Source organism: Onychomys torridus, chromosome 21 (assembly GCF_903995425.1).
Source record: "Onychomys torridus chromosome 21, mOncTor1.1, whole genome shotgun sequence".
Lineage (NCBI taxonomy): Eukaryota > Metazoa > Chordata > Mammalia > Rodentia > Cricetidae > Onychomys > Onychomys torridus.
Genome location: NC_050463.1, coordinates 36,030,428 through 36,046,446, shown reverse-complemented (window position 1 = coordinate 36,046,446; position 16,019 = coordinate 36,030,428). Strand labels below are relative to the sequence as shown.

Sequence of the window (16,019 nt, the reverse complement as noted above, 5' to 3'; positions counted from 1 at the left end):
CAGACTAGAATTCCCTGTCATCCTTATCTCCCAGCTTCTGCCCAAGCCGTCTGGGTCACCTCAACGTCCATTAAGCTCCAGGTAGACCCAGGCCTTGCTCTGCCTGACTTGGGCATCACTGGCTTTTCATCTTTTATCACATTCTAAGAGGCGTGGCTGGCCTTCATTGTTCTCCTAAAACTACCTTAAGAGCTACACTGGGTTCCTCTAGTTTCCAACCGCTCTAGCTGTGTGGAAGGTGTGTGAGACAAGGCCTGGAGTCCCCTCAAATCTTTTCCAGGAATTCCCAGACTCCATCCACCTCTTTCCAGGTGCCTGGGAAGCACCTTGTCATCTTCACTGCGCTCACCTGAGACCCCTGCAAACACTGTCCACGGCCAGCCTTCTCTTTGCCTCCCACCCACCGCGATTCTCCAGCAAAGACGTACATACACCACACACAGGCAACGTGTCTGACACACTGTTGGTGTTACTTTGTTTTCTCACAGATAGCTTTCTGCCTTCCGTTCTCAGTCCAGATTAACAGATTAAAAAGCATGAGGCTCAGAGAACCAAAGCAACTTGCCAGGGCTCTTGGCTCATAGGTAGGAGAGCTGAAGTGAGCTCTTTGAAGGCCTCTGATTATTTTCTCCCAGCTTTATTGTGTTTCATCTCTCCCAAACAGATCTTTCTTCCTTTTCTGGACCCCCATAGTCACCTAGTTCTAAAACTGTCATTACACACACCTTTTTTTCCCTCTTTGGGACAAAAGCCTCGCTATGTAGCCTTGGTTGTCCTGGAACTCCCTATGTAAACCAGACTAACCTCAAACTCATGGAAATCCACTTGCCTCTGCCTCCCTCCAGAGTGCTGGGGTTAAAGACATACGCCCCTAAACCCTGCATTATCACATTCGTAAACTGCTGAGTGCTCAGACACAAATGTCTTAGCCACTGTTGTTACTCCAGGCACCAGCCCAAGGCCTGGGACAGTTGATGTTCCTTGAATGGATATGTAACTGGCCGAATAACATGTCTTCCATCTCCCTTACAGGCACAGGGCCATGGGTGACCACGGTGGCCGCCGGGAACCAGCCTTCCCTGATCGCACACTCCTATGGAGTGACCCAGCCTCCCACCTTCAGCCCGGCTGTGAACGTCCAGGCCCCGGTCATCGGGGTGACTCCCTCACTGCCTCCCCATGTGGGGCCCCAGCTCCCGCTGATGCCAGGCCACTACTCACTCCCACAGCCGCCCTCCCAACCACTGAGCAGTGTGGTGGTGAACATGCCTGCCCAGGCTCTGTATGCCAGCCCTCAGCCCCTGGCGGTATCCACTTTGCCTGGAGTGGGGCAGGTAGCTCGCCCGGGACCCACTGCTGTGGGCAACGGCCACATGGCAGGGCCTCTGCTGCCTCCACCTCCACCAGCCCAGCCGTCCGCTGCTCTCCCCAGTACCGTCCCTGCCACCAATGGGCCCCCCACCACAGACTCGGCCCATGGGCTGCAGATGCTCCGGACCATTGGAGTGGGGAAGTATGAATTCACCGACCCAGGGCACCCTAAAGGTAAGTCCTGTCACACACTCCACTGTGTGCCTGGTCTGTCCTTCCCAGCCTGGTCACTCCAACCCAGGGAAGACAGAAGTGTGTTCATGGTAGCTCTTTCATTGACTTCATCTAACCAGAAGCTGTGCCAGAAACTATTTCGGGGGCGGGGAGCGGGGGAGGAAGAATCCAGGCAGAGAAGATTCATAGAGCAAGGAAAAAAAAATGGAGAGAAGGAAGAGGGAGCCTGAAAGTTCAGAGCCCAGGGCATGCTCACCCCAGGCTAGACCAAGGCTGGATTGAGCAAGAGCTACCCACTCCTCCTAAGGGTCACCAGAACAGTCCATGGAGGCCTTTACCACTTTCCATCCATAAAGACTTTAAAAACACCATCTGCCTATGCAGGTCAGGACAAGCCCTTCTCCACCAAGCCATTGATAAGAGCCGGACCAGGGCCCAGGCACACTCCTACCACCCTGAGCCGCTTAAGGTTTTGGTTTTGAAGGACTGAAGGGGTCTCGGTGAGCCCCTGAGAAGAACAGCTCCAGGCTGGCCTTCAGGGGACCCCAGACCCCAGCTCCCAGCCCCGGGGGAGTTTCCTTACCAAGAGCTCAGAGGTAGTTCCTGCGGTTGGGGATGGGAGCACACAACATGGTTCTCTGCATGGGCCGCAGCCTCAGCGTCAGGGCACAGGACATTAGAGGTGGGTTCTAGTCCCAGGGTCTGACTGAGCGGACCAGCAGGGCCAGGGCTGGGAAGGGAGGCTTTGAGGTTGCTTGTCTTAGATTTGTCTTTCAGTGATGCAGGGACATTGCCAGACAGCTCTCAGGTCCTGATCCTGCAATATGCGGAGGGATGGTTATGAGGGTTCTACCCGGCTAGGCAGAGCCAGGGACAGGAGGAGGCAAGAGGTCTCTGCCTAGCCTGCTAGAGTGCCCATGTCTCCTCCAAAGGGGCCAGTAGGTGGTGCTAGATAGTGTACACAACACAACTAGCCATGGCTTTTCCTCAGATCCCCAGGAAGTCCAGCACAGGGGTCCCTGCCTCTGAGCAGAGTAATCCTGCCATTAGTCACTTGTCCTTCTGAGTCATTCTCCAGTCTTCCTGAGCAACCCCAACCACAAAGCCAGCATCTAGCTCCCTGTGGGGTTTCACTCCGAACCTGTGTGAGCTCTGACTGCCTTTGTGTGGGAAACCAGTACTAGTTTTAAATTATAGAAAATTACATCTGAAATCTGGTAAACCCTTGCTTTGTTTAAAATTTATTTTTTTATATAGAGAGGGAGAGACTAAATTGATTTCTTCTTTGAACTGTTTTGGTTTAGCAACCCCTCTCTTAAATAAAAAAAAAAAAAGAGAGAGAACAAAAGCAATCGCGCGCACGTACACACACATGCACACACACAGACACACACTCATGTGTGCACGCGCGCGCACACACACACACACACACACACACACCATACACACACACACACCACACACACACACACCACACACACACACCACACACACACACACCACACACACACCACACACACACACACACACACCACACACACACCACACACACACACCACACACACACACCACACACACACACACACACCACACACACCACACACACCACACACACCACACACACCACACACACACACACACACCACACACACACTCACACTTCATGAACCACCAACTCTGACACAAGAGGCTGTGTCCTAAAGGCTATCCTAAAGCTAGACGCACTAGCCGGCATTAGTGTCCCCACAGGAAGAGGCCTGCTAAGGCCTACGAAAGGTCTTGCTGGTTGTCCAAGTTCCAGACCTGTGTCTAGAGAAAAACTGTTCTGTACAGAAGGGAACCACCTTAGCTAACCCTAGAATTCCCTGGTCTAGGGCTGGACACTGAGCTGGAATCTCTCTCTCTCTCTCTCTCTCTCTCTCTCTCTCTCTCTCTCTCTCTCTGAACATTGCTAGAAGCGGGTTGTCCCTGAACATCCTCACCCTTGAGATGCCGTGGCACAGGTTGCTAAGGTCGGGCTGCTGAGCCTACTAAGGTCATGAACCATGAAGAGAGCTGCTCCTGGGACAGCTATGGGAGGCCAACGAGTGCAGCCTGACCTCCACCCCAGGCCATACAGGGTCATGTCCCCATGCCATTCGCTATACCAAGCCCCATAGGGTAGATTGGGTCTGGGTGAGAGGCAGGAAGCAAAACCCAAAAAGTATCTCCTGCTCCGTCTCCTGGGGAGCCTCTGCGGTCTTTCCAGCTCTGGCCAGTGATTGTGGGTGACCTGTCCAGCATCCGGCTTTCCATTGTTGTCCACCAGACCAGCTGTTTGCCCAGAGATTATGTTAATTCTCGGGTCTGTTTATGGCCCTTGCTGGCTGGCAGATCCGCCTTGTATTTGTGAAGGAAGACGGGACTCTGCGCGTAGGAATGCTCAACACTCGAGCCTGGGTGGGTTTTTATTTTTTTAAGTACATTCTCCTTTCATTTCTAATCTTAAAAGCCCTTCTTGCTGAAGCTATAATTTATCTGTCAGATCTAATGTCAAACAACTACATTTAGGGGGAAAAAAAATAAGAAACCCAAATTTTGAAACCAAATCTTTGCGACTTGCCATGGGAGAGTCATAATCCTGACAGCACCAGTGGGTTTGGATTTGGGTCACTTTTAATTTTGCCCGTAGGGATTTTACATCCCTGAAACTCAATTGATTTCACACTCCTAAATGACAGACAGCTGGCTCCAGGCGGGAACAGGAGGCACCACATGATGTTATCAACACAAATCAGAACTCCACTTTAAAAAAAAAAAAAAAGGAAAGAAGAAAAAGAAAATTTTTCTCTTTCTCCTAGTGTCTGTTTGAAACCTTGCCCAGCATTATAATAAGATCCACCATGCACAATCTAGCTCATTACAAGCCTATGATTTTTGCCTTACTATTGTTCGATGAGGCAACCTGGCCTCTCGTGGGGCTGAGTAATTATGCAGAGAGAGCCCCCTCCATGAAGAACGGGTCTTGCCAGCCAGAGGGATAGACCACTGGTATTTTTAGACTTCATTAGTGCCCTGATTTAAAATTTCACATTTTGTTTCTTGTAATTATCTTCCGATCGACTGAACGAAATTTTCCGTCGAGGCTCTATTAGTCTGCCTTTCCCAAAAAAGGGCTTTGGGACTTTAATTTAAAACTTAACCAATTGAAAAAGAAAGATGGTGTGCAAAATGCCTTTTGATTTGCTGTAGGTCAAGCGATTGTCTCTCATCTGTGACTAGAGAAGCCAGCATGCCTGTGGTTTGCTTTAATGAGTGTTATTTAAATGCATTGAGCACATATAGATTTTCTTAAGAAACTTACAAGATAAATCTTTCTTTCTCTAAGAACAATTTGAGGGTGGGAGCAAGCTGTGGAAATTTTTTTTTAGATTATATATTGAAAGGTAATTAAAAATAGATTTCATGTGTGCAAAGCGATAAGGGAGGAAAACGGAATTAGTTCCATCTGAATCTTCATAAAAGACCTGGTGTGTTTGTCTTGGCATTAGATGGGCACAGACCCCTGGGCTGATCCTCTGGGAGAGGTACAGCCAAACTCAGGCCTATGCAGAAACCAAGGTCTAATGACCCTGTTCCTAGAGATCCCTGGTAGGTCAAGCCGAGGTGCAGGCTGGGTGACATATTTCTGCCGTCTTTCATCAGGGATTGTTGGTGGCTTAGTCATGGCTGGGAGCCTCTAAAATTCCCAGACCCCTGGGCCCAGAGACTGTCTTGTTTTCTACTTGAGTGTCTGGGGAGAAAAAAAGCTAATGGCACCTGCTTTCTTTATTCCGGAGGCAGGGGGATGTCTGTTATGGTATAGACCCTGTCATAGCCACAGTGTAGGGGCCATGATGAGCCATGTGCAGAGTTTGGCTTCTCTGCCCCAGGACCAAGGAGCTACGTGATGCATGGATTGTTCCTCCCCTTCCGTGGTTAGTCTCTCTCCTCCCTCCCTACCCGTAGACCTCTGGAAATCTGTCCATCCTTGCACCTACACCCTGCATGAACCACAGCTACTTCAGCTCTCGCGGCAGCCAAGACGGTAGCTTAGGATCTGCTGAGGTGTGTGGAATCTCTGTGTGACCAGAGTAAGCCTCCTGACCTCTCTGAGCCTCCTCCACCTTCTCTTAGAAACGTTATCTGAGTGTAGTGGTTCTTGCCTGTCATACCAGTGCTCAGGGTGACAGAGGCAGGAGGACTGCCGTGAGTTTGAGGCCAAACTGAGCTACATTGGGAGTTCCATCCAGCTCAGCCTGGGCTGCAGAGTGAGTGCCTGCCTCATAAAATCAAACATATACATATGGTGTATATATAATACATAACGTGGGAATGTTTATACTATCCTCCTGGAGTCCAGGGGAGGGCCAAATGGGAACTGTGATCATCTCTCACCTCTTACCTGCTCACTACCACTGAAGTCTAGCCCAGCACTTTGTCCAGGGAGTTTAGCAGCTGGGCAAGCCCATCCATGTTCACAAGGCCCACAGCCCTGTGGTCGGGCCACTTCCTCCCAGATGGCATGAGTTACTTTCTGGCAGAGGATGGGAGACTCTTCTCCCAGACATGAGGCTAAGGCAGAGCTCATCCTTCCTCGTCCCCCACACCGAGACAAGTCCAGGGCACACTGTTCTCTCTGCAACCTCATAAATACTCTTGGAAGGAGCTGAAATGCATGCCAAAGCTGTTTGCCCACACATGGCCCATGCTACAACAACCTTCCTGCAGGCCAACCCTCCACCCCCCCGTGGCAGTATCCCAGAAGTGTCACCCTGAATCCATCCAGGGTTCAAACCCAGAGCCACCCTTTGTCCTTTTGTGGCCCAAAGCCACAATGAGGCCAGGGTGGTCTTTTCAAAATGCAGGCTTTGTCCTGTCACCCACTCGCTTCAGTTGTCTCCAAAGGTCCCAGTTACTCTGGTGTCCGATGGTCACCCTCGATGTGGTCCCTGGGTGTCTGACACCCACTTGCCTTGTGCTTCATCCTTTGTGACTCTATGCACAGGCTGCCTTGTAGCCCCCCTACATCCTGAGTTCTCAGGTTCTGTCTATCTGAGGCCATCTGTCTATCAATTCTCCTTCCTTCCTCAGACTGTGAGGAGCCTCCAAGGTGGGGCGGGTAAGGACTTCATTGGAATCTCATTCCCAAAATGGTCCTCCACGTCAAGAGTTATGCAGAGCAGGTGATGGATGAGAGCACAAAGCTGGGACTGTCTGAGACCGCCCCCACCTTTTTTTCCAAATGCAATCAGTAATCTCAGGCATCCAGGTATGCAAAAATCTCTCAGGAAGTCATTCAGCAGTCCCCAAGTCCCCACACCTGTCCCACACTAAAAGTCCATCCATTGAGACTTCTTCCTATACCCAGGCACCTCCATACACAATTCCTGCCCCCAAAGCACGATGGGATCTGAAATTATGCCCCAGTTTCCTCGTCTTTAATAATGGCAGAGGCGCTTCTTAGAGTTGCTATGAGGGTTGATTCATTTTACACGCAGCCCTCGGCACAGGCCTAGTATAACTGCTGTGAAAGTGTGTTGGGCAATCTCTCTTTCTACCTTCAATCCCAGGACCACCTCTCAGCATCCACGGCCCTTTTAGGAGTTCGGGTTAATGCGATGAATCAAAGGCCGGTTTGCCTTCCAGAGTCTTAGGAGAGCATGTTAACATCATGATGTCTGAAGGCCTGGCTCCCAGGGGTCCCCTTTGAATGGCAGAAAATTGCTTTCTCTCATTGTAACATTTCACAATCCTCTGCCATCACCATAACAACCAGAAGGAACCAGCCTGTTGCCGGTACCTTCCCCCTAAGTCCAAGAACTGTTCATCTTTGTGGGGGTGGTCCTCGTGTGTAACCTGTCGGCGGGGGTGGGGTGGGAGGGTGTCCACATCCTGTGACCTTCATTTTGATATCAGGGAACCAAGGACACACAGGCAGGATTAGGTACAGCTGCATGGCTACAAGTTGGACAGCTAGCATCGTCTGAGTCCTATGGTTCAACTGACCAAGGCAGGGTGATCGATCAGGCGTATGTGGCTGGCAGCAAACGAAGGTGGTCGGGAACCCACGTCAACTGCTTGGGGAGACTTCCCAATCCCTCCACACACAAACCCGGGCAAACTTGTGCTGGTAACCGGGGCTCTACCTCACTTTTCAATTCTGTAGCCCAGACCAGCTTTGAGATTTAGGTAACATGAAGTCAAAGCCTGATGCATAGTGGATTGACAACCATGTTACCCGCTCTGGCTACTGTAAATCTTAAAGGATGCTAAAGAAGAAAAGTGGTTGGTCGCCACTGCTTTGGACTCAGGAACAAATCTCGTTACCCTCAGTTCGTCGAGTAAGGCCCCCACATCCTGCGCACACACTCTCTCCCCCCCAAAGCAGGTGTGGCACAGCCTGTGTGTGCTTTATTTTGTCCACACCCGCAAGGTATTTCCCTTTCACTGGAACAGAACCCACCCAGCCCAATGGGAAGCCCTCCTTCCCTTCCCAGGGTTCTATCCTCGGGGCTTTGTTTTTCTTTAATTGGAGAGTTGTCCGGGGCTTAACAGTTTGGTTAAGAGATCATATGGCCGTGAGTGAACTAGGCAAGCAGCATCTTACAGTCAAGGCAGCAGGACCACCCAGAGACACAGTGTCATCCCCATAGCAGGAGGTGACCCAGCCATGCACCCACCTGCTCAGTGGGGCACAGGCGGGTTGAGGACTCTGGGCTTTCTCATGCTGCTGGGAAAACACATTGACTTTCAGCCACTAATATATGCCTAGCATCCTCAGAGTCAAAGATCCTGCCCCACCCACCTGCAGGGCACCCATAGAGGCATCAAAATGTTCGTAAGAGTGAGAGGGAACAGAAGGAGGAGACATTTCCAGGCCTTTCCAAAGTACTAACCCACAGTGCAGACACCAGCTGCCCTGACCAAGATGCCCGCCCTCGCTCAGGAGCAGCAAACTAAAGCAGATAATAGCAGGATGACTAGCTACACACTAGGTCCATGACTCAGAGGCCAAGAGAAATCTGGAGTCACGTCACCTCCTCCCTCCCTGACGCCCCACCGGGTATTTATGGAGCAACTCATATGTGTTCTGAGACACCAGCTCTGTGCAGAGTCTGTATGTTGGCTTATCTCATAAGCCAAACAAAAAACAGAGCCAGCGGGCTGGCTGTGTGCCCCACACAACCTCTGCTTCTGTCAAGCAAGAAGCGCCCTGGGTGATGCAAAGTGTTCCAGACATGGGGAGACAGGCCTTAGGAGAAAGGGGCTGGCCGTAGGAGAAGCTGCACTGGACCTGGGGAGGGGAGACACAAAAGGTAGAGGCCATAAGAACCGTGGAGGCTGGGAGGTGAAAGGGTTCTAGAGATGTAGACATGCATGCGGTGAGCAGGCTCGCTTTCTCTCTCTCTCTCTCTCTCTCTCTCTCTCTCTCTCTCTCTCTCTCTCTCTCTCTCTCTCCTGGTCCACAAAGAAAGCCATCCTGATTTAAGACTGGGCTGACTAGAGATTTTCAGGATGCCCGTTTCTCAGGTATCAGGCACTCAAAGCATAGGCTACTTACCGGCTGACCTCTCTACCTCAGTCAGATGGTGTTTGATAGGCAAAAAAACGAAACAAAAACAAAAAACTGTGTTCTGTGGTCTTGGCTAAATGTCCATCCATCTCCAGGTCTTTGTAGTCTTAGAAGGTAAAAGTCTCTTTGAATATCATAGGTGTGAGACACCTGGCCACTGTTAATCCCTGAAGGGGATATCAGAAACACCCAAATTCCAAATGTTCACTGTGTACCTTTCTCCTGCTGTGTCAGAGGTTTAATAACCAAGTTTCTGGTGCCTAACCATTATCTAAATGGTCTTCCTCTGCCGATGTTACCAGTAAAGGCATGAAGAGTTGGGTTGTTTCCAGAATTTTCCTCTCCAGAGGCTGGGGTCAGTTCTGAGGGTGATGTTTCGATAGAGCGTGTGGGATGCCTGCTGCTTGCCCCTGCGTGATGGGGAGGGGCCAGATGAAAGGTATGCCCCATCATGAAGCAGAACTGGAGAAAACATGGCACAAAACCAGTTCAATGAGAGGCGATTTGGTTGAAATTACATTCCATTCAGGAGCACGCGCGCTATTCTAGAAATGTAAAAGGTAAAAATAATACACGTGTTAGGATTTCAGGAACACAAAACATCGTGTAAACTGCCTGAAGAAAAAAATGGCCAAAAGGTTGCCATCTACTGAAATGGGTGTCATTGCCTGTTTTCTTGGTGAACTTCTTTAAAAGGAAAAAGTAAGTGTGTGTGTGTGTGTGTGTGTGTGTGTGTGTGTGTGTGTGTGTGTTAGTTACACCTACCTCAGAGTTTCAGGGCCTCACTGAGCAGCTTTTCTTTGCTCTTCTGGTCTCCCATCAGCCTGGTGGACAACCAGGCAGAGCCCCATGACCTGCCTACTGGCTCCTCTTTCTCCAAATGACTCCCCATTTGTCATTGCTCGGTGCCTCAGAGGCAGTCTCCAGACGAGGCCAGGGCACCCCTGTTTCTCACCAGCTTCTGTAGGGTCCGTGTCCTGACAGTCAGGCCTCCTGGGACAGCTGTCATCCTGAGATGCTGTGAAGGGAAGGCTTCATCAACAGAATGTTTCCTCACAGCTGCAGAAGCTGGGAATCCAAGTCCAAGAGTAAGCAGGGATGCTCTCTCCTGGTGCCTCTCGCCTTGATGCTGTGTCCTAACACTGTCTTTGTTTGATTGAGCTGTATATGTGTTGTGTCTTCTTCTTAAAGGGGTACCACCTCTATTGGATTACCCTTACAAGTTCCTTAAAGGCCCATATTCAAATGCTGTCCCTTTGGGGGTAGGGTTTTAACATGAGTTCATAGGGATTCAGTTCAGTCTGTAATGGTCTTTGTTTGGGGCGAGCTGTGATGTTTTATTTTTTAAACAAGATGTAGCCCTGGCTGTCCTGGAACTCACTGTGTAGACCAGGCTGGCCTAGAATTCATAAAGATCCTCCTACCTCTGCCTCCCAAGTGCTGAGACTAAATGGATGTGCCACCATGCCTGGCTGTAATAGTCTTTAAATACATCTAATTGGCAAGTGGAAAGGGTGGTGCCTTGCCACAGCACACTTACCATGTACTTATCATTTTTTCACCTCTGCAAAGTCAGGGTCAAGTTAATCTTTCCACTGAGATTCTAAAATTGTTTTTCTTTAAATCACTGGGGCTAGGTATGTCTCAGTGAAACCTGCTCCCCCCACTCCAACCCTGTCCCTGTCTGAATAGCTGCCCACCTCCTTCTCCAATAAGAATCTTCTTCGGGCCACAAGCCATTTATCCTTTGCAACCCTCTCCCCCATGACCACCATAGTGAATAGTAGGGGAAGGTATTCCCCGAGCCATGATTTAACAGAAGTGTTTCATTCCCCCACCCTGGGGGTGGGGGATGAAGTTAGAGGCATCACCAAAGTATCACATTATTCCCAGGAATGCACTAGAAAATTCCCAGGGACACCACCCCCATTGCCTGGGTGGCCTGGGCAATCACTTCACCTGCTGCTGGAAATCCTCCATCCCAGAAGGTGTCTCTCCTCCTACCGATGGAAGCACGGAGACAAACCCAGCATCTTTATGCCTGTGACCTGCAGCTGGGACAGAGTCATGCATCCCTTAAGAGCTGTATGTTCTCAAAGGCAGGTCCACACTCTCACCCAAGGCCACGTCCTATGTGGCTCTAGCCCATGACAGAAGTCTCTCCAGTCCCACCCGGTCCCACGGTTCCACAGCTGCTTATAAAATAATCACTCAGAGGCTTAATATTAATTACAAACTATATGGTCTATGGCTTCTTGCTTCTTACTAGCTAGCTTCGATTTCCTGCCTGCCTCTAAGCTGCCTTGCCATAGGCCAAAACTGCTTTATTTATTAGCCAGTGGGAGCAACACATATTCACAGCATACAGAAAGATATTCTACATCATTTCCTGTTTTCTGTCTAATCAAAAATGGAGGTTTTAACATTAACATAGTAAAATTATATATAACAAAACAGTTATCGAGTAAGAATTACAATAGCTAGTCTATTTGTATTTGGCAAAATTAAAGAAAACACTCTATCATCTATCCTGTTTTTGTGAGTCCAAAGTTTTATAACTAATTTGCCTTTTATCATGACTAAAGAAAACTATAACTATCTAGTCTTCAACTCCATCAAAGACCCCAGAAGGATATAATATTACCTAAGTAAACAGGAAGTAAATGTAAGCAACTTCCAAAATTCTAGAAATGACAGAGACATCTGGCTGCCTGGACAGTCATCCAAAGTTCCTCTGTAACTGTAATGTTGGGGCATCCATCATCAGCCCACAGATTTAAAGTCTCTGGCATAACTTTCAGTGAAGCAGGAAATTTTTAAGAACTATTCCACCCATTCTGGCAAAATTCATCAGTTACTTCTCCCCATGTCCTATAGAACATGTCTGGCAGTTTCTTTTGTAAAGCAGGAACCTGAAGGTCCATCTTGCCTTGCAAAGTTCAGTGGTCACCTTCTTGTGGGTCCTGCATGTCCAGTTTATACAGTATATTGTCAAACAGTCCAGGCAAGAACAGTTTCTTGCCCAAATAGCTAACTTTTGCCATAAAGAAAGCAAACTCCATATGGAGTTTCTTCAATGCCTATCATCTTCTCTGGAGTAGATTGGTATTGCCAGGAGCAGACATATCTCAATGTCTAGAAAAGTCTAAGTTCTTAAAACATTTTAAATGCCATATTCTGTAGGTCTACCTAATTGAAATATATCTGTGTATACCTAGAAAACTTAACTAATGTGACTACAAGTTTGATTACCTTAGATGACTAATTATTAATCTGTATTTAATTATACATTACAATTTTAAATGAGTTACATAAACATAATACCTTAAACAAGAGTAGAAATATATATCCAGTATTACAAAATTTGTATCAATAAACTAAAATCTGTAGCAATGTAAAACATTTCAAACAAGTTGTTGCTCTTTAAAAGTAGATTCAATAATCTACCCTTTCATCCTATCATATCTATATTATATATTTCTATATTATAGCACCCTTTTATCTTTTAGAAAGAGATTGACTATGACCAATAACAATTTGTAACCAACCCCTAAACAAAGACAAACATCCATAATCCACTTTTTGAGAATGTGGGCATAGTGTTCTAGGCTACTTCCTGCTGACTGGGGGCGCTGTTAATCTGTCCTGTAGTCTGTAAGGCTGGATCATCTCAGCCAGTTGCCTTGAAGCTATTCTGGATGTTGGATGATCTGGGCCATGGCTATTATGGGAGACCTTTCAGGGGGTCTTGGCTGATCAAACCATTTTAGCCTGGAAACAATCCACAGGTTCTCATCTTCAGTGGAAACAAAAACAGAACTTCTTTTCCAAAGCAACATATCCTTAGACACAAATTTTGAAGTCAAGATACCTTTAAAATATACATATTGGTTTAACTTAGTAGCCCCTACAATAAAATGTCTCTCTGCAGTTAAAAACCCCAAAGACAATAATATGTAGTATCTAGATTCTTTGTGTAACTTTCATCTTCACGTGGCTTAACATTTATATTACTTTTACTGTCTCTTTAATGACTTTATTTTTTAAAACTATTTCTTTATACATCTGTCTATACTCCTTTTCCTCTCTCTTCTGAGCCTATGTACATTTTTACACATACTGTAAGCAGTTTAGAAGTTTTTTTCCATCTGAACGTGTCCTATTGTGTATCTATAATCCTTTTCTGACCTGGAGAGATTTTAAACTGTTAAGCTGCATGGCTAGGATGAAAGCAGCAGCCCTGGCTGCTGACTCCACCCCACTTGGCTTCCCCACATGGCAGAAGTATGTTTACCACCAGCTCTGGGAGCCATGCTCACCCCTGACTCTGGGAAGCAGTGTGTTTATGCCCCCACCAAGCAGTGTGCAGCCCAGAAATCTTATAGCAAAAGCTATAAGCTAAAATCTTATAGCATGCTGCAAGGCTTGGAGATGCCTCTGTGTACCTCAGCTAGAATACGCCATGCTGTGTTCAAGCTCAAATGCTACCGCAACTCTGTACCATGGCCCACATGAGACATGTGGACTAGGAAGCTGTTCTTATCTCAGTTTTAGAATCTCTTTTTAAGTTCTATCATGTTTTAGGTGGAAACTCTTGCCCCACGTTGGGAGGCCAAACGTAGACAGAAATTTCACCAGTCCTATCTGGCCCCACAGTCCTGCAGCTGCTTAAAAAATAATCACTCAGAGGTTTAATATTAATTGCAAACTGTATGGCCTATGGCTTCTTCTTGCTAGCTAGCTCGTATAAATTAATTCAACCCATTACCAGTAATCTGTGTATTGCCATGTGTTCCGTGGCTTTACCTGTGTCCCATTACGTGTTGCTCCTTGGATGGCAGATTGGCATCTCCCCAACTCTGCCCTTCTCCTTTTATCTCTGCTTGGATTTCCCACCTGCCTCTAAGCTGCCTTGCCATGGACCAAAGCTGCTTTATTTATTAGCCAATGGGAACAACACATATTCACAGCATACAGAAAGACATCCCACAGCACTAGGGAGAAACTTCTCCCAAAGGAAGAAGGAAAAATGGTGGACACAGGGACTCTCACCCTATCAAGTATCACAGTTGATGCCTTTGTTGGAAATGACTGCTTAGTGAATTTGGTTTCCCAGGAATATTAAGTGAATGGTCAACCGTGATCATCCATTATAGCCCAGAGTGCCTCCAGGGGCCAGTCTCAGGGGCCTAAGATGCCTTGCTGTCTATTCAGATCTGTGTCCCAGAACCTTAGAAACCCCTGGATTTGGGGGGTCATCTCATGGTAATTCTAAAGACTTCTCATCTCCCTAGCCATGTGAACAGGAAGGTTGGCAGGTTTGGGAAGTTATTATTGATCCAGAAATAATTCCTGTATTTTTGGTGTGTGTGTGTGTGTGTGTGTGTGTGTGTGTGTGTGAGAGAGAGAGAGAGAGACAGATAGACAGAGAGAGACAGAGAGAGAGACAGAGAGACAGAGACAGAGAGACAGAGAGAGAGAGAAACAGACAGACAGACAACAGAGAGAGAATGTGTGGCTATGGTTATGTGTGTGTAATGTGTGTGTACATGGTGGTACACACACTTGTACATGGATGTGGAGGCCAGAGGATGACCCTCCATCATTCTCTACCCTGTCTTTCAGGCAGGGTCTTTTGTTGAACCTGCAGCTTGAGTTTATTTGGCTAGGCTGATAGCCAGCAAGCACAGAAATCATCCTGTCTTACCTTCTCGCTGCTAGACTTACAGGTGTGCTCAAGCACATTATGTGGACTCCCTGCTCATTATGTGGACACTGGACTCTGAATTCTAGTCCCCATGTGTGGCCTGGAATGCAAGAGCTCTTAACTGCTGATCTGCATGTCCAGTTCTACATGTGGATGTCCATGACCTCCAAGTTTCCCTGGATACTGTCACGGATCCCACAGAGCAGTTCAGTAGACCTGTGATCTCCCATCTAGGTCTTTCTAGTAATGATCCCTAGTCAAGGAAATGAAGCTGACCTTGTGGAGTTGTCTCAAACTATGGTCAGGGACGACCATTCCAAACAAGATGTGGGTTGAGCCGGAAAGTGTGGCCTGGTCTTCCAGAAGGGTGTGTGACAGGGACAATGGTGGTTATGCATTTACCTATCTTTGTATGTTCAATACTTACTCACTCTGTGTTTGTGTGTTCCTTGCAGTCTTTCATCTGGGGCAGATTCCTAGATGAAAAATGTAGGCTCAGACAAGGCAGATCCACAGGGGTTGCTGGCATAATGAGATCTCCAGTGACTTTTCCACTACACCTCACCTCTAGGTCTCTGTTCTGTTGTCACTAGGGCTAAAGATAAGTCCCATGATGGCTGTTTTCTATATCCTAGCACCATGTGACTGATACTTCTTTATACAAATTGATGACTCTTAGGGTTCTTTGTTCACGGATGGATAGATGGATATGATAGATGGATGAAATTCCCAAAGTCAGTCCATAGGGGACACTCAGCTATTTGAGGATGCTGCAGACAGGGCACTGGCCACAGAAGCCACTGGAGCTTAGGAGGCAGACAGCCCTGGGAATTCTTTCCTGTTGTTACATCTCCCACGCCTTACGCCAAGTATTGCCAATGCAATAAAGTTAATGGAGCCAGTCATCCTATGAAGGAGCCAATTCTGAGCAAAGATGATACATCTTTGAAGTTAATGAGGTCTATTAATTGAGCTTATGCCCTTTTAAATGAATGAAAGTCTTGAAATCTCCTAAACAGCAGCACATCCATTTAGAAGTCGTTATTGACGCCTCATGTCTCTGTCACCAGTGGATGAGGAGCCACCGGCGCAGAGCTATAGGAACTGGCTTCCTGCCGACATGTAGCACAGCCTTCAGCTTCTGGGAAGCCCAACAGATGCCATGTCTGGCCA

General features: G+C 47.7%; 1 protein-coding gene across 2 annotated transcripts in view; it reads left to right on the top strand.

The window, feature by feature from the left end:
- Klhl29 (kelch like family member 29) overlaps positions 1-16,019 on the top strand; it is a 307,924-nt gene that overhangs the window by 242,518 nt on the left and 49,387 nt on the right. For both annotated transcript variants that reach the window (XM_036170647.1, XM_036170646.1), the window contains one exon: positions 1,033-1,545. In XM_036170647.1, coding sequence (XP_036026540.1) covers positions 1,033-1,545 — 513 coding nt within the window. The remainder of the gene's footprint in view (positions 1-1,032; positions 1,546-16,019) is intronic.